General features: G+C 35.2%; 1 protein-coding gene across 1 annotated transcript in view; it reads left to right on the forward strand.

Annotated features, from left to right (window-relative positions):
* The window catches only part of VEGFC (vascular endothelial growth factor C), a 95,132-nt gene extending 79,282 nt beyond the window's left edge, over positions 1-15,850 (forward strand). The window contains exons 5-7 of the mRNA XM_004579028.4: positions 12,652-12,758; positions 13,066-13,399; positions 15,345-15,850. Of these exons, the coding sequence (XP_004579085.2) occupies positions 12,652-12,758; positions 13,066-13,399; positions 15,345-15,459 (556 nt within the window). The 3' untranslated portion in view covers positions 15,460-15,850. The remainder of the gene's footprint in view (positions 1-12,651; positions 12,759-13,065; positions 13,400-15,344) is intronic.
* Positions 15,851-19,265: the final 3,415 nt, after the last annotated feature.

Below are 19,265 nucleotides of genomic sequence, written 5' to 3' on the forward strand. Positions count from 1 at the left end.
TAGGTGGAATCTCAATGTAGTTTTCGTTTGTATCTCCCTGATGACTAGGGAGCCTGAGAATTTTTTCATGTATCTGTTAGCGGTTTGAATTTGCTCTTTTTAAAAATATCTGCTCATTTTCTTTGCCCAATTTCTTCATAGAGTTGTTTATTTTGCTGTCACTGTGTTTCTGAAGCTCTTTGTAAATTCTGGATGTTGGTTCCCTGTTGGTTGTTTAGTACGTAAAGATTTTCTCACATTCTGTTGGTTTCTTCTTCACTTTGTTGATTGCTTCTTTTGCTGTACAGAAGATTTTTAGTTTGAATTAATCCATTTGTTTATTTTGGCTTTGACTATCTGTGCTTTTGGTGTCTAAATAGGTTTATATCCATTATCACTCAGTTGCCTTTCTTCAGCCCATTATTTCTCTTACTTCAACAAAGATTGAAAACTCAAATAGTAATTATTTGAAGTAATTTTCTTTCACTGTTATTACAAGTTAATATTTTAATCATTTTGTTCTGATTTTCTCCATATCTAAATTTGAAATGCAAAAGTACATGCTTCATTTGCTCATATTGAGAAGGGATCCCGATCCTGTGAATAATTAAGATCATTTCCATCTGCAATGCAGGAGCTCTCTGCTTCATCATAGGGACCAGTGTTCCTAGTTTGTTCTTTAGGAGGACCAGTGTATATGAATGAAAAGTAAATAGTTCCAGCAATTTCTACAGAATGTAAGGAAGTTAATGTGCAAGCATACTACACTTAAAATACCAAAATTTTACCAAAAAAAAAAACTTGTATTTTAGAACACTCACTAATAAACATAAGATGCTAATAGAGGTTTTCGTCACTGAATGTTTGTAAAGGTTTATTTTTATTGGAAAAGTAGGATTATGGGGGAGAATGACAGACAAGAGAGAGAGAGAGAGAGAGATCTGCCATCTGTTGCTTCACTCCCTAAATCCCAGCGATGGCCAGAACTGAGCCGATCTGAAGACAGGATCTAGGAACCCTAGGTCTCCCGTGCAAGTGCATAGTCCCAAGGCTTTATTTCCTCTTCTTCTGCTCTCCCAGGCCACAAGCAGGGATCTGGAAGGGAAGTAGAGCAGCTGGGACTCGAATTGGCACCCATATGGGATCCCAGCACTTGGGGCTGGAGGATTAGTCAGTTGAGTTATCGGGTCGGATCTTCCTCACTGAATTTGTTTGTACTGTTCCACATAGTGTTGTAGTGTTTTAGATAAAATAGAGGCTTTGTTTGTCCTTGGACATTTTAAAGGACAGAATGTGTATGTGTGTGTGTGTATGCAGAACATGTATATATGTGTGTATATATGTTTATATATATTTGTGTGTGTGTGTGTGTGTATATATATACAAGGGCAACTGTCATGTAAATGAAAAGGCTGTATTCACCTCCATTCATGTAGTCATTAAGAATTCTGTTGACATTTCCACCCCGTGTGTCTTTGAAAACTTCAATCATTATCTTTGTGTTCATTATTCAAAATTGATATTTGAAAGCCTGAGTTGATTGCATTGATTTCTAATGCAAGTATTTGAACCAATCTTACATAGCTATATTAGAAGTACAGAATCAAAGACATTTAAGTCTTTTATTTCTGCATTATTAGTAGCAATGTCCTTTCTTATCCTTTAAGGCTTTGGAATCACATAGTTGTACTTCTTAAATCCAGTGCAAACAAGACTAATTATTGGGAGAGGGCTGTGTCTTTCAACATTCAAACCTAAACTTGTATTTCATTTTCACCCCTTAATCCTTCACTCACTTCAGTCTAGATGTTTGATTAATGCATTAGTGTCAGTACCAGTTTTCCAGTATGAAGTCTTTTTCCCCACCTCTGGATAATGTCACAAAGCAAGCTTTAAAAGACATCTCTTCATTCGTCTGAACACAAAGAAGTCAGTGATTTTCATCTGTTTAAAGAATTGAGCACACATTTCTCATTCTCTGCTGGTACCAGCCTTCCTTTTTCATTTTGTCTCGCAATCTTCTCCAAGTCCGTGTATCACAAGGTCTGATTCCCTGAACACCGAGCTCATTTCCTGCTTGGTATCTTGTTTCTATTCTGGCCCTGGCTTGAAATAGGTTTCCTTTCTTTTCTGACTTTCCCAAGTCCTATCTATTTGTCAGAGTTCAAATAAAGGTCTTTTCTCCTGCATTTGTCTCAGTGAAAGGCCACAGCCACCTTTGCTTTTTGAAAATCCACAGTAATTACTGGGTATACTTTGCCCTTGCATGGCGTTGTCACAGTCTGCAACCATTGCATGTGAAGCTGGACTGTGAGAGTGGGAAAGGCTAATATATTCCATAATATCCAGTTTATAGCACTCAAAATTATTGAGATATTAAGAGGCTCCCTAGCATTTTTGTCTCATGAAGCTCTCACAAAATTCATCTATCAGCTCAGCAGTATCATTAGCCTTATTTTACAAATGAATCAGATAACCATATTCCAAAGTTGAGAAATAAGCAGTGTGCTATGATGAATAGCAATTTTTTTACTGGTCTATGTATACTTCATATGTGTTACTCTCTTGTTCATCATTATTCATACAACTACAATGCTATATACACTGTTTGAGGTCAGAAGATACTGCTGTGTGTACCATCTGAGGTTAAGAGAGAAAGTTGAAGCAAAAAGAGCCTATTCCTTTATCTTTCACCTTGTAAAATAAAACCTCGCAAGACTGTAAATACAGTGATTGCTAGATTTTCATTGTTTTAAGTCTATCAAATTTCCCTCAGTGTTTCAGGAAATAAACAAAATAATAAAACAAAAGCATAAGCTTCAATACTGACTCTATTTGCTCTATTCGTATCACTATTTTTGATGTCTGTCTGGCTCGTGAATCTGCTAGTCACGTGCCAAGACAGTTGGTGATGACATGGTGGTTCCTCTGTTACATCCAGTCTATAGACAATGGGTGAGTTTTTTTGCCAGTGTCGGAACTACTGCTTTAAAATATAATCATTTCCATTCTTACAAAAAAGAAAAAGGTCTGGTGTTTCAATCCACTACTTATTCAGAAAAATTTATTGAAACAGTGGTATGCTCATTAATATCTTTTACCTACCATCTCTCCCTTTTGTATACTTTAAATATCATTCATTTTGTAATAGGCTAATGCATATAGATAGGCATAGGTATTCTGTGGGGGAATTTTACTGTGAAATATGTACCTTTTCATTTTAAATGATTCATATAGATTCTTTTTTTTTTTATTTTATTTTAAATTCGTTAATTACATTGTATTATGTGACACAGTTTCATAGGTACTGGGATTCTCCCCACCCCTCCCCAAACCCTCTCACCATGGTGGATTCCTCCACCTTGTTGCATAACCACAGTTCAAGTTCAGTTGAGATTCCCCCATTGCAAGCATATACCAAACATAGAGTCCAGCATCTTATTGTCTAGTCAAGTTCAAAGACTTCTTAGGTATACCCTCTCTGGTCTGAAGACAGAGCCAGCAGAGTATCATCCCGATCAATTAAAAGCTCCAACATACTATCAGCAAGATTCATATAGATTCTTAAGAATCTAATGTATTTCTGGTTGCTATTTATATTATTCGAAGAAGTTGCTTTATAACAGTAAAATAAAGGTCAATTTTACTTAACTGCTGTCCATTCACTGTTAATCACCATTGCAAAAATATAAGCAAAACTGACATAAGATGAGCACAATTTGGACGTCATTGAGATATTTCACCACTGGCATTGTGACTCTGCCAGTGAAAGAGTGTCGTTGACCTTCCAACTGTTATTCAGACAGAAATGTTGAGCAAGATGGTCTGAATCTAAATCCTTTCATAACATAATTACTGATTTGAACTTCAGAAAATATCATCAGTTGGCATTTAGGAAATCAAGGGTTTTATATACATCAAATTATTAATTTGGTTATTGTTTCCCTTATCTGTTTTCTTAATGTAATTCACAACTTCTTAATGGACACTGTTGAATGATACGATGATCCTCTGAAGGGGGTTGAGCTCCTTACTACTTGTTTTTGGGTACAATCTTCACGAGTGTTAATGAATCACACTCCGTATTTTACTCAACTCAGGAAACTTCTCTGGGAATAGGTGCCACATGGTAACGAAAGTTCAGACTGTAGCATTGTGAAAACATTTTATTAAAAGAATTGCCAATTGGAGCAAATGATTAATACCACAATTGATACCTATAAAAGTAGTTTGTTAGTTTATAATCATTAAATACTATGGTTTAGATCTGTGTTAAAGAAATGTTATCCATCTTGATTGATTAATGAAATATTTTAAAGAGGTTTAGTAAAGCAGTTCAATAACTAAAGACAATCAAAGTGGAGTTCATTTTTTTTCATTGGAGGTATATTATAAGTTAACAATGTAATGGATGAACTTGAAGGACACTATACTAAGAGAAATAAGCAAGACACAGAAAAACAAATATTGCACATGACCTTACTGATGTGTGGAATCCAAAAATATGGAACTGGGAGCAGGCATGTGTAGCCTAGCGGTTTAGTCACTGGTTAAAATGGCTACCTCCCACATTGCTACCTGGATTTTATTTCTGACCCTGAAATTGACTCCAGCTTCCTGCTAATGAAGGTCATGGGATGCAGTAGCTGTATGTAAAGAACAGGGCTTGTGCCACGTACATGGGTGACCAGGACTGCTCTGCTCATCCAGCTTCAGCTTAGACTACCCTCACATAGGGGGCACTGGAGGAATGAGCTGTAGTTGGAAGCTCACACTAGCTCTCTCTCTCTCTCTGTCCTCTTCCTCCACCTCTCTGTTCTTTCTCTCTCTCTCTCCTCTCTCTCTTGCGCACGCGTTCTACTTCTACCTCTCAATTAAGTAACTAGTTACAAAAGTAGAACTTATCAAAACCGAATGGAAGAGTAGTTATCAGAGGCTGGGGGCAAAGGAAGATGGGGAAGTGTTGGTCAAAGGGTACAGACTTGTAGTTAGTAGTGTGTGAACTCTGGAGAGTAATGTAGCTAGTAATGTATTGCATGCTAAATTTTCTGAGAGAGTAGATCTCAATGATTACAAAAATATAAGTGTAATCAGGAGAAGTGATAAATATGCTCATTAGCTTGATTGTGTAATCATTTTGAAATGCACTTAAGTATAAAATATCACTTTGTACACCTTAAGACAATTTTTGTCTCAAATATACTTTATAATGCTGGAAAATATATTAACGTGACTAATAAAAACATATCACAAAATCATAATTTTTCTGAAAAAGCATAATACTTAAGCTTGGTTCTAATAAATACTAAATGAAAAGTGATAGTGTATCCTAGTTTATAGATGTAGGATTGTGGTATTAAGAAATACCCATATATACTAAAATCCCAAGTGCCTCAATACCCAAAGTGGAGAATATAAAAGTGGTGCAAAAATACCATGCATCCAAAAGTTTGCAATAATATTCAAATTATAAAAGTTATGAGTTGTTCCCATTGATAAAAATGATTAGCTAGAAACATCAACTTTGAATTTGCAAGCACGCTTCAGGTATAACAGGAGTATGGTTTTCAGGTCTGTGCTGTTATTCAGTGTAAACTTGCAGAAGCAAGAATTAGTTTTGCTAGATTAAACAAGTTACTTATTTAAAACTAATCAAACTGTTTGATATAGTACTTCCATTAATAGATAGTTGCATATATTTCTACACACACAAGTAATACATTTGAATTTGCATTTTGAAGATACTGAAGTAATGAAAAGGAAGCCATGTATTTTTTTCTGGGTACATGAAATGGGATATGTTTTGGTTTTGTATTTACAGGACAATTTTATGTATGCATTGAAAGTTTGAGCACAGGCAAATTGATACATACTCCTGCAGAGAAGGTTTCATCATTCACTAATATTGTATAGGCTAGAGATTAAGATGATTCCTGTAATATTTTTTCTATTTAAGTGTCTTGGATCTGTATTTTGTCAATTTTTAAAATATTAATATAAATAACAGATCTCAGGAATTCCCTAGATGCATTCCTAAGAAGATCATTTCCCTCTCTGCCTCCCTCCCATCCATCATTACCCTTACCCCCTTTTTCCTTTAATTTTTACAATAGCATGCTTTCAGTTATTTTATGAGCACTAACTCAGTGCACCACTAACCATAATGTTCAAAAAGTAAAAAATAAACCTCTGTTCTACAGGAATATAGACAAGAGATGTAGACAAGAGATACAAGCAGTGATCAAGTCATAAGATGTCAGCTTCTTCCTCATACACTGGATTTTTTTTTATGTTCTGTATTAACTGCCACATATAAAGGAAAACATGAGATATTTCTCCGTTTTAATGACTGGCTTATTTCACTAAGCATAATGGTTTCTAGTTGCAGCTGTTTTCTTGCAAAAGGTAGGACTGTATGTTAAAACACATACGTTAGGTAAAAGCAAGCACATAGCCATACAAAACCACACATGTGGAAGAGACAAACAGTGTGTGTGTTAGGGGCATTAGCTGTGAAAATTTGTATATGCATATACACACTCACATATATGCAATTGAAATGGGATCTCAGAAAACAGTCATTTCATTCTATTATACTGTGTAGGAAAATGCACTTCCCAGCCATTTGAATTGACATAAAAATTCAATAACGGGTCACAGCCAACTGCTAGAAACACTGGCAGTATAAAAAATATATGAGAAAGGTGTCTCTCTACTCTCGCCCTACAGTACTATTCTCCCCAGGTTAACAAGTCAATGTGTTACTTAAAACAGTGAGCACATCAGTGAGGCAATGTTGCCAAGATGATTTAAACATCATTTATAAAGGAATGATGAAGATTGCATGCAACCAGAAATAATTCATTCTGTTATGTCACCAGACACCAGGTGTAATGTGATGGAAGGATGGTAAGATTTGGTTTGACATAATGTTATCTGGAGGCAATAATACTGTTTGTGAAAGTATATAAATACTGTCTACATTTTATCTGGGCAATATGCATTCCTGAATAACCAAGGAAATAATAACAAAATATGTTATGAGAGATTTACATTGAAGTTATTTTAAAATATTAAGGAAAGTGTAAAAATATTTAAATAACAAAAAGTTTTAAAAGAGCACACAACAGATGTTTTCTTTGTAGCAAAATAAAAATATATGCAACCTTGTTATCCACCCCACCACAAAAAAAAAACATTGAAGACCCAAACCAATAAGAGAATATGAAGAATAGCCTTCAAGACATATCACCCAGAATGAACTATTTTGGATACACAATTTTCTATTAGTCCTCATTCAAATAATCACATTTTTTTTTATTTTCAATAAGTAAAAATAAAAACACAATCATGTACTATGTTCAGGCTAAAGTAAATAAATATTTATATTAAGATTGTTAGGGAAAAACCAAGGTTTTCATAGAATTCCTTCAAATCAAAAGAATAAACTAAGTCTCAGTAATGTTTCATTATATTTAGAAATAATATAAAATCTCTATTTCCTAAAAACACATAGCAATCAGAATTTTACTGTTTTAAATGGGAAAAGATGAGGAGAATCAAAGTGGTGAACTATGTTAATGGCACATTTAAGCAGACAGAAAATCATTAGCCAGGATGAAGTAGAGAGGGTATATTCCAACAAATAGAAGAGGACAGGCCAACAGCAGAAGGGCAGCTGGAGACTGAATTCGACCAGGAGCAGAGGCAGAACAGTACACCTCAAGTAGGTGGTGCAGAAATAGAGTGGATTTCACAGCTTAGACCCACACCAGAACCTCATCAGGTGCCATTTTGTGCAGGGAGGCAGTGGTTGTGGGACAGCACTACACATGTGCTGAACTTGGAGTGACCTTGTTTCTGGCTCAGTGCACCTCACCGATGTAGCATACTACAGGTTCCACCAAAAATAGGTACAGATAGCCCCAAACCTAATGGCTAGCAGATCCAGAACTCCACTACTGTCACATCAGGCACCATTTTGTGCAGTGTGGCAAAGCTGTGCACATGTGCTGAGCTGGGAGTGAACTCACTTCCAGCTCAGTGTATTGCACTGGTCCCAAATAATACTGACTTTGTCATCTTATGGGTCAAAATAGGTTCATGTTGCCCTCAGACGTAATAGCCAGCAGGTCCAAAAAGATGAGCACCACCAACAACCTAACTTTTTGGGCACCTGGTGTCTCCCTAATCCTGGGAACTGCTTGAACTGGAAGTGGGAGAAAGATTATACAGACAATGGTGCAGCCTTAGCATGGAATCACAGGAGGTGAATTGTGAGGAGCCAGGAGCTGGGGCTGCGGAGACCATGATGGAAGCCTAACACAAGAGCTCAGACATGAAACTCACTGGAGGGAGTGGCACAAGTGCCTGCAAACAAAGAACCATTTGCCAAACAAAATAAGTAAAATCAAACTGTAGACTTGTGGGAGACAGAGCTTAGAAATCTGCCCCAAGGGGAAGAATCTGCTAACCAGAAATACAGTGACGAAGAGCAAAAGAAGAATCAAAGGCACAATTAACATTGCTGAAGACACCCCCGCAAAGCAGCAAAAGCCTTTGCCGACCTCAGAGTTAACTGAGGAATATATTAAGAAAATGGGGGATACAGAATTCAGAAAACCTGTTATAAAGCTTATCAACAATGAGAAGCATGTAATACAGGAGTTCAAGGAATTTAAGGAATGATGTCACACCGGAAATAGCAACACTGAAAAAAAAAACAAGATCAATTATTGGAAATGATGAACACAATAAAGCAAATTAAAAATCCAGTGCATAGTCATAACAGAATGAAAGAGGCAGAAGAAAGGATCTCAGAATTATAAGATGTTTCTTGTCACAAAGGTAAAAAAATCAAAAAGCTGGAGGCAGAGCTGGGTCAAACTAAAAAAAAACTATTCAAGAATTAATAGACACTGTTAAAAGGCCAAATTAAAAGACACTGTTAAAAGGCCAAATATGTGTTATGGAAGTTCCAGAAGGTGCAGAAAAGGAACTGAGCTTAAAGTTGTATTCAATGAAATAATAAAATAAAACTTCCCTAATATGGAGAAAGAATTAGGGAACAACATCCAGGAAGGGCACAGAACTCTTAACAAGGATGATCAAATGCGATCCTCACCATGATACACGATACTCAAGCTCTCTTAAATCAAACATAAGGAAAAGATCCTTAAATGTGCATGTGGAAAAAAATCGATTGACATATAGAGGAATGGAAATCAGACTCACAGCTGATTTCTCACAGGAAACTCTACAGGCCAGGAGAGAATGGAGCAACTTGTTCCAGATCCTAATGGGAAAAAATTGTCAGCCCAGAATAATGTACCCAACAAAGCTTTCTTTCGTCTTTGAAAATGAAATAAAATTATTCCACAATAAAGAAGCTAAAAGAATATCCTTCTTTCAAACCTACCCTACAAATGATATTTAAAGATGTTCTCTTGACAGAGAAAATAGCACCCACCAAAACCAAAGGCAAATGTAAAGAACATCCCAGTGAAAATAACAACAGGAGACTAAATCAAACAGTGAACAACCCGTTGCTAAAATGACAGGACCAAATTACCGCCTATTCATATTAACCATGAAAGTAAATGGTTTAACACATGAACCAAATGTCATAGATAAGTAGACTGAATCAAAAAAACAAGACTCATTTATTTGTTGCCTACAGGAGACACATCTCACCAACAAAGATGAACAGAAACTGTATCTCATGCATTTTGATGGTTTTGCTTCTAGTTTCTTCAAATGTTTTTTTTTCTCATATTAAATTCTTCACTGATTCATAATAGGTCATATAGTAGCATCTTTTTTTTTTCAAGAAGGTTCTGGATTTTCTTTTTCATTTCTTCAGTGACACATTAGTCATTCAGTAGCATATTATTTAACTCTACAGCATTGTAGATTTTGTGTCTTTTCATGTAAGGGGATATAATGGAGACTATCATATTCAGACATGAAGGTATAATGCAGTATGCATCTCTACTTCCAAATCAAAGATGGACTCCCAATGAAACTGTTAAATATATCTTGGCAATAGGATGCTAGACTGTCTGTCATTGTTCATGCCCATAATGATGGGCATAGACTGTTTATGAAGAACTATACTATTGTAATAATGTAAGAGAAATCGGAGGAGTGGAACTGTATCATAAAATAAAATAATAATAATAATAATAATAATAATAAAGATTTTGGAGGAAGAAAGAAAAATAAAGAAATAAAAATAAATAGAAATTATGGTAAATCAATATAATTTTCAAATATAGATGATTTCTTATAAAATTTATATACCTTAGTACTCACAGAATGGTACTTAACTTGATGGTATCTAAAATGCTTTTATGTTACTTCCTACTCACTAGCCATTACTCCTAATAACACAGCTGTTAATTTGTATATAGTTCCGTGAACTGTTTGCTATAGAAAAAACTATTAGTTTATCATATAGCATAGCAAATAACATACAGTAATTGAAGTTATTCAGAGATTGAAACTAAATAAATACTGTAGTAGACTGTTCTTCATTAATGTGAAGGAGACATGGCCCCTGAAGGACACAAAAGGAGAGTTGACAGCTTTCGGAAGGAGATGGAGTGGAGGATAAGGGGACTGTTTTAAACCAACTGCCATGTTAAAAAGAGGCAGTAGAGATTACCTGCGTCTTGAAGCAGACATAGAGACTGCTGGACAGGAAGGTTCTAGTCAAACCTCAGGGATGATTTCCAAACTGATAGAAAAAAAAATAGCTTTTTTAAAAAATCAGATTAGCTTATTCTGCTATTTAGAAATTCATTTCTATCATGTAATGTGAGGTCAGGCTTTGTTTTTAATAAAAGTATATATGAATGAATGTAACTGAAAAATCTCTTAGGAATATCTGAAGCATTCAGTGCACTTTTCCAGATGTCTACATACTAGTATAGTCTACCAGTTTGAAATGTAGAGATAATTTGCTGCCAGTAATGCTGCTTATGATGTTGTAGCCAGTGTCGAAGACACACTATTTCCATCTAATTTTTACACCAGCATCAATCTACAAATGAGGCAATGATAAGGATAGACATACTCTGTAAATTTGGTAATTAAAACCAAAGGATCCTTTTATTGGGTAAACATAAACTTGGGAAATAGTCTACATTTGCTAGCTCTGCCCTCTGAGAAGATCTAGAAATAGTGTAATAGTGTGGCAGTGAACATATCTGATACCAAATGATAGCTTCTATGTGTCAGTTTCCAACTAAAGCAGTTATGGATCCTTGAAGAAATTGTTGATGCCAGGTGTGGCAGGAAAATGAACAAGCTGGTTTTATGACATCTGTTCATCCTAGACAGCAGAGAATGTCAAAGTAAAGTCTGATGCCATTATATATACCAACTTACATACATCCATTAGCCATTAGGCAGTTGTGGACTGATGGCATCAACAAAAGGTTTGGCACACTTGATTGAAACCTGTGCCATATGTTCATACTTATGCTCATGCAGATAAGTAAGAAAGGAAGGTGAAAGGGAGCTTAACAAACAAAAATGGGTGAGAAGAAAGAAAAAAGGACAGCCATAACATTAGTAAAACAAAAAATCGCCTTGTGGTAACTGTCTGGTGGTCACAGAGTGGAAATTTGCATAAATGGGATTTATAACTGTGGAGATATGTCTCATAACAAAGTAAAGATATGTATATAAGCAATACAAAAATCATAGAAAATACATATTATGAAAAACTTCATAAATCTCAAAAATGTTACACCAAACTAAACTTTAAAAAAAATTATCACGAATCTTTGGCAGTATCTTTTTTCATAGATGCTCCTTTTCTCTTTTTCAGCAGAGAGTTCAAGAGTTATTTAAATTATTATTATTTTGTGTTTTTGATAGACACAATTCTAATATAAGGCAACATCCCTTTTTGCTTCCTCACTTTTCTCCTGCTTTTCTTTCCTCTTTTCTATTCATTCCTTCCTTCATTTTTTCTTTCCTCCTTCTTCCTTTCTTTCATTTTCAATTTTTGAGAGAGCATATTTTTATTTACATTATTGTCAAAGGCTTAATAGGCCACTAAGAACTCAACAAGTATAAAGTAAAAAGACTGCTTCAATGGAAATACAGTTCAGCAGTATAAGCAAAAATCAAATGAAAAGACCATTTCATTCACATACGGTCAGTTTTACAATACTCACCGATCATTGTTTGAAGAAACCAAAAAATTGGAAGCAATTAAATAGTTGTTAGAAATTAATATAATAGATAGTCATGCTTGCTTTCATGGATAATTATACAGACACAAACATCATGAAATGATAGTAAATGTGCCCATAGTATAATGTTTAGTAGGAGGAAAAAGAAATTTCCAATATAAAAGCTTTTGTTGCATCTTTTTCAAAATAAAATACTATGTGATTATAAAAATTAGTATATTTATCTAAAAGCAAAAAGACTGCAATCTCTTGGGTTTATACCATGAAAAATGTTTACCACGAGATAAGAATTTGAGTGCAATGTGAGAGAGAATGATTTGACAGCTTCCCATGTCATGTTACATATTCTTACATCTTTAAACACTTGCAGAGGCATTCATTAATACATAATGCATAAGAGAGAAAAGAGGTGACCTTGTGTATGTAATAGTTACACTCTTCTTTAACCAAGTGTGTTTCTTCAAAGGTGTGAAGCAACAAATAAGACATGTCCCCCAAATCACATGTGGAATAATCACCTCTGCAGATGTCTGGCTCAGCAAGATTTTATTTTTTCTACAAACGTTGAGGATGGTAAGCAGAATGATATTTTTGAAACTAAAGGTTGAAAGTCTATATTTTGATGAACACTTACTTTAATATTAAAACCATGTGTATAACAATCAGGTCATCATTCTTTAAATGAGTGACTACAAAGTAGAGCATTTTTAAAATTTTATCTTTGTATTTTTTTGGTTAAGGAACAAATCCATGTTTGTACATAATCATGTAATGGAAAACATAAAAATAAAATGCTTGTTTTAAAATGCTTGTGATTGTCCCATGTCACATCCAGACTTTGCAAGGTAGAGTGAAGATGTTCTCACTTGTGTTTGTCTAGACTCTGCTGATGGATTCCATGACATCTGTGGACCCAACAAGGAGCTAGATGAGGAGACCTGCCAGTGTGTCTGCAAAGGGGGCCTTGGGCCTTCCAGCTGTGGACCCCACAAAGAACTAGACAGAAACTCGTGCCAGTGTGTCTGCAAAAACAAACTTTTCCCCAGCTCATGTGGAGCCAACAGAGAATTTGATGAAAACACATGCCAGTGTGTATGTAAAAGAACGTGCCCAAGAAATCAACCCCTCAATCCTGGAAAATGTGTCTGTGAATGTACAGAAAGTCGGGAAAAGTGCTTTTTAAAAGGAAAGAAATTCCAGCATCAAACATGCAGGTAAGAGTACAAGACCTGGATATAAAATGTGCTCAAAGAAAAACAGATTTCCTATCCCAGACTAGCAATTATGAGAATGTGACTAATAAGTTCTGCAAGACAAATTCTAATTTTTTTCACTAACCAATAATGAACTTTCATGAGATCGATAAGTCAAAAAAAGGGTATGAGGGACCCAACCAGGTCCAAGTTCAGAATAAAATCTAAATTCTTAAGTGAGAGGCTAATGTACTGATGATCAGTACAACTCATAAATATTTTGAAGGATTTATAAAATACTTCTACTTACCCCTACCAAAATTTATATCTTCATGTGGAACTTAGGACAACTGTTTTAAGGGCAAATAATTTTATGCAAAGTTTACAAAAGACAGAATTGTACCATTTACTCTGCAGTTATGTCTAGGAAATATGTATGGCAAGTATTTAATGGAATTGGATAAATCAGTTAACATGTTGTTAAAGATTACCAAAGACTTATTTCTCAAAATTTGGTTTTGTTCTTGTTTTTATCACTAAAAAAAGTAACAGTATTGGACTCAAGAACATTCAATATTAACTAATTAAATTCCTCTTTAGCCTTAGAGAATAAAGTGACCTTTTAAAGCCAGATCTCACATTTCTACATTGTTCCATCATTCATGCTGTCACCTTTGTAACTTCAGCATCTGCAATGCTAGTTCACTCTTCTTTCAATTTACAAGTTTCAAATTCTTCTGTTTTATTGGCCTCTGTGATGCTGAGCATATTTTGGAAACAAAGCTCTGTCCTCTTCAAAGTTGCTCAGTGCTGGGCGTTTGTATTCACTTCTTTTTTCCACATCATCATTCAGTTGTTTGCTGGTTTTCTACAGAGCATACACACACACACACACACACACACACACACATAGACACACACACAGACACACACACACACACCAGTCTGAATATTTGCTAAAAAAAAAAAATCTACTCCAAAGTGTTCCTTGATTCACTGTTTTAATTAGCAGCTTTCAGTTTCATTAGTTGTTAGAAAGTGTGTGCCATTGTAGTAAAGGAAAGTTCAGTGGTCTTATAACCTTGAATTTGTATTTAGGAAGTACAGAAATGTTAACTAGATATTGTTTTGTCTACAGAAAAAAAATTAAATTGAAAGCTAATGTGTAAGGCTTTTTCTAGTGCATTTTTTGATTTGCATCTCAGGTCATCTCACACCTTTCCACGTACATCCGTGTACATCCACATATTCCGTGTCTTACATGCAAAAGGTCGTTCAAAAAGAATGCCAGTTCTTCAAAACCCCCAAGCTGCCAACAGATTTACTGCTTGGTAATTTTTCCCTTCACCACTACCAAGTCTAAGAGGGGAGGAGACGATGTAGCGCAGTCAGTATGGCCTCTCCCCTTGAGGTGGCCTAGGCATCGCTGTCTCAGTTGAAGTCCAGGTGGGGCTGGGAGATGTACCCACTCTTACACAGCTAGCTGCTGAGTGGAGACACAAGAGGGAGGCTGGAGCTGCTCACTGACGACAGTCCTGCCAATATGACTGGGTTTAATCTCCGTAAGAGATCTGTGTCATAAAATTAAAAAATGAATTAATTTAAAAAGAATTCTAAGTTCCAAACAAGTCCCAGACCTTTGTGTATTTTGTTGTGCTTATGTTATCACAATAAATCAACACAAATATTCCTGCTTTATGGTATAATCTTCCAGAAAGCGAAACACTTCCAAAGAAATAATGCTTAAAACACCCCCTCTTTCCATTTATTCTATCAGCAAGCAAAACATTTTTTCACTTTTCCATGTTTCTTGAATTTGCAATTAAAGTACAAACTTTAAACACTCATAAATGAAACTGGTAACATTTTTCCAGTTTGAAATGTTGAAAACACAAAAATACTTGCTTTGCATGATGAAGTCACTCCTTGGTATTTAACAAAAGTGTTTTTCTCTGTGTTTCCCTAGTTGTTACAGACGACCATGTACAAATCGACTGAAACATTGCGAGCAGGGACTGTCATTTAGTGAAGAAGTGTGTCGCTGTGTTCCTTCATTTTGGAAAAGACCACATATGAATTAGTTTGTACTGTTTCCCAGTTCTCCATTTTTCTATCGTGGAAAACTGTTGTTGCTACAGCAGAACTGTTTATGAATAGAGACCCTATGGGACCATACCACCAAGACAAAGTCTGTGTTTCCTGAACCACCTAAGTGGTTATCATTACAGAGAAGGACCGGAGCTGATCTAAAGAAGGCTTCTTTCAAAGACTGGTTTTCTGCCAGTGACCAAACAGCCCAGGTTTAATTTTTTCCCTCTAGTGATTTCCTTTTAAAATAATGACTATATAATTTATTTCCACTAAAAATATTGTTTCTGCATTTGTTTTTATAGCAATAACAATTGGTAAAGCTCACTGTGATCAATATTTTTATATCATGCAAAATATGTTTAAAATAAAATGAATATTGTAAGTTGGTTAATTGAGTTCATCACCTTCAAGAGTGGTATCTTGACACACAGAAACTCCCTGCGCCCATTTTCCCCCTCACTAAATGGCATATTTTGATTGCCATAAAATTTCATGTAATTTATTTTGATTGCCATAAAATTTCATGTAATTTTTAGAGGGACAATGGTATGTTATGAACTTTGTTCAAATTCATCTACTGACTTAATTATAACAGTTAGTTTAGCACCTCATAACTTTTGAACCAAAAATGATCTGAATCAACATAGAACAACTTGTAAAATAGTCTTCTAGAATTTCCAAGCATTTGAAAATTATTACATACACTAGAACTTCAAATTCTTGGTATAAAGATCTTATAGTGTCTATTAAAAAATGAATTTAAAATACTTTCTCAGAAAGATTCAACAAGAATCTTTGGTAAATATTCAACTTTTTCCTAGCCAGCTAAAATATTTTTTGTGAACTAAAGTGCCCCTGTATCCAGAGGTTAAAATAAACTAGAAATAATATCTGAATGGTTATATAAATTTAAAAGGGAACATTTCAGTCACACAGCTTAAGTGCCTATTTCAGTGTTTAAAAAGGCATCCTCATAAAACAGTTTTCTCTGGAAGCAAATATTTTGCCTGCATAAATACAACCAAATACACAGCTTGGATCACATGTGAACTATTTGCACATGTGACCCAAACACCATATAAAAGTTAGTCCTGAGCTACTACACAAGCTGCATGACGTTAACTTTCTAGAAGGCAGCAAATGCCATATACAGAAACATTGTAAGTACTATAGGTGAATAGTAAAGTACACAATATGTATTTATGTTTGTTTTGCTGTAAAAGAAATATTTTTCAAAAAATATAATAAGGACTTGATGTCCTAAAAATCTCTTTTCAACACTGGCAGTTAATATAGATTTAACAGGCACTGTCTACTGAATCCCAATTAAGTCCATTACACATTAACACCTCGTTTATGAAATAAGATTGTTTTCATGTACAGGAAAAGAAAATGACTTGCAAAATTCTCTCATTAGATGGTTAAGGACTATATTCTTACATTGTGTAAGGATAGCTCTGGGGCCAGTGTCCTACACCTACAAGTGTCAGCATCATGTATGGGCACCAGTTCACGTCCCGGATACTCCATTTCTCATCCAGCTCCCTGCATATGGCATGGGAAAGCTACAGAGGATGGCCTAAGGGCTTGGGACCGTGCTCCAACAAGGGAAGACCCAAAAGAGGCTCCTCGCTCCTGACTTTGGATCAGCTCAGGCTGTTGCGACCATTTAGGGAGTAAGCCAGTCTATGGACACTTTTTTTTCCCCCTCTCTGTTTCTTATTCACTCTAAATCTGCCTTTCCAATAAAAAACAGATAAACCTTTAAGAAATCTTAAGATAATTCTGAAGCCTCTAAGGAGACATTTACAATCTACATTGTATGTACTAGACCTAGCTAAGGTCTAGCTACTTTACAAACTCAATAAAAAGAGAGAGAAGTAGGAAAAGAGGGAGGAAGAAAATTTGCCAATAGCTACATTTCCTGATACTTATTCTTGTAAGAGGAAAATTGAAATCCAAATAGCCTCTTCCCAGCTTTTGGGGAGGCAGAATTTATAGGGCATAAAAATGTTCATTATTTTTGAAATTCAGCTAAGATTGAGTTCAGTCATTTTTCATTCGGGTGAGCCAAAAATGAAAGCAGACAAGCAAATCTCTGTTAATCTTGTCAAACATTTTATATCTGATACTTTTAAAGTGTATTTCATCGAGCAAGTGTTTTCCCTCCAGTTTAGATGGCAACCGAAATACTCGTTAGTGTCAGGTCCAGTTCCTGATTTCAGTTTCCTGCCTGATGTAAACTCTGGGAGGCAACACATGGTGACTCTAGTAGATGGGTCCTGGCAACCTTCCTGGGAGACTACATTGAGTTCCTAGATGCTGACTTTGGCCTGGCCCAGACCTGGCCATTGCAGGCAATTGCAAGGTGAACCAACAGATTGATTGTGTGTGTGTCCCTCAAATCTGTTATTATGCCTATGCTTCACAATTAAAATTGTTAAAATAAATAATAAATATTTTCATCTAATCAGGAAAAGAGCAATATCATACATTTTAGTGAATCCCTGAAACCACCTGAAGCGTATGATAACTCCATACAGTGACTTTTCTGTTACTAAAGACCAGCTGAATTCTGTGCTGACCACTAGCTTTTCACACTAAAGAGTACATTTAAAAAAGAAAATCATTAGGCAAAAAGTTAAAACTTGAAGCATGCCAGAAAAGTAACATTTAATTTCTCACAGGACATATAATAATCCTTATCAAAATTAAGGGTAGCATAGACTATTCTGAAACATCAACAGATATTTCCAAAAAATTAAATAGGACCCATAAAATTCCCACTTCAACACATCATAATGGATGTGATTGTTCGTAACCAGCTAAGAAAATAAACCAGAAACAAAGATAAACAATGTTAGCAAATGTGAGTCAGCAAAAAGTTAAGAAATATAGTAAGCATCTTCATAAATTCTGAGAGTCCCAAGATAGCAATACAGCTCTTTTAAAGGATAAGGCTGAGAAGAAAACACTGGAGAAGCCCTGCAGCAGTTAACATAACCAAATCCTGGGAAGTTTGTAAACAGAACTATGTCCAGAAATGTAACGCCATATTCAATTTAAAAGACTCAAGAAAAAAAGAATAGTTTTGGTAAACCATTGTATAAGATTTAGCTTCCACATTTTTTTGAAATTTTTGACATGTACTAAATACTGTGCAAGATAGATTCTGATGTTAGAATTTTTTAATAAACCTTAATCCTGTATTTCCACATTGACATGAGAGATGGATGTAATACTGAATTCACTGATGTACCGGTAATGCAATTTAGGGAAGGAGAAAGTATAGTGAACTCTATCCCCTCCACATATGACCAGGAACATCTGAAGGATTTAACTCAGTGAGTGATCAAAAGACATACAGGTGAGAGAGTTTCTGTAGCAACAGTCGATTTAGAATGTTCTTAGTTCCCCTGTAAATATGTCTATGTAATGCTGGGATAAAGATGAACAAAATTCCACTATCCCATGCCTTTCTGATTTTCTATGCTGTTCCTAAGATCTGAATTCTCAAAACAATCTTCAAAGGATAGTCATTAACAACTTCTTCCTTTGAATTGAGACTGACACAGTCATAATAATAATAATAATAATAATGCCTTTTGCTTTGATAGAAGAGCAAGCATTGAGATGCCTGCGTTTTATATGATGAATGAATTAAGCACAATGTACCCAAGTAATTATTTTAAAAAGTTGGTGACATATACAATTACTTATGATTGTATTATTGGTAGGCTACCTATCAATGGAGTATATTTATTCATGAGTTGTTTGCATTTTTGGTGCATTGGAA

This window comes from Ochotona princeps, chromosome 11 (assembly GCF_030435755.1).
Source record: "Ochotona princeps isolate mOchPri1 chromosome 11, mOchPri1.hap1, whole genome shotgun sequence".
Classification (NCBI taxonomy): domain Eukaryota; kingdom Metazoa; phylum Chordata; class Mammalia; order Lagomorpha; family Ochotonidae; genus Ochotona; species Ochotona princeps.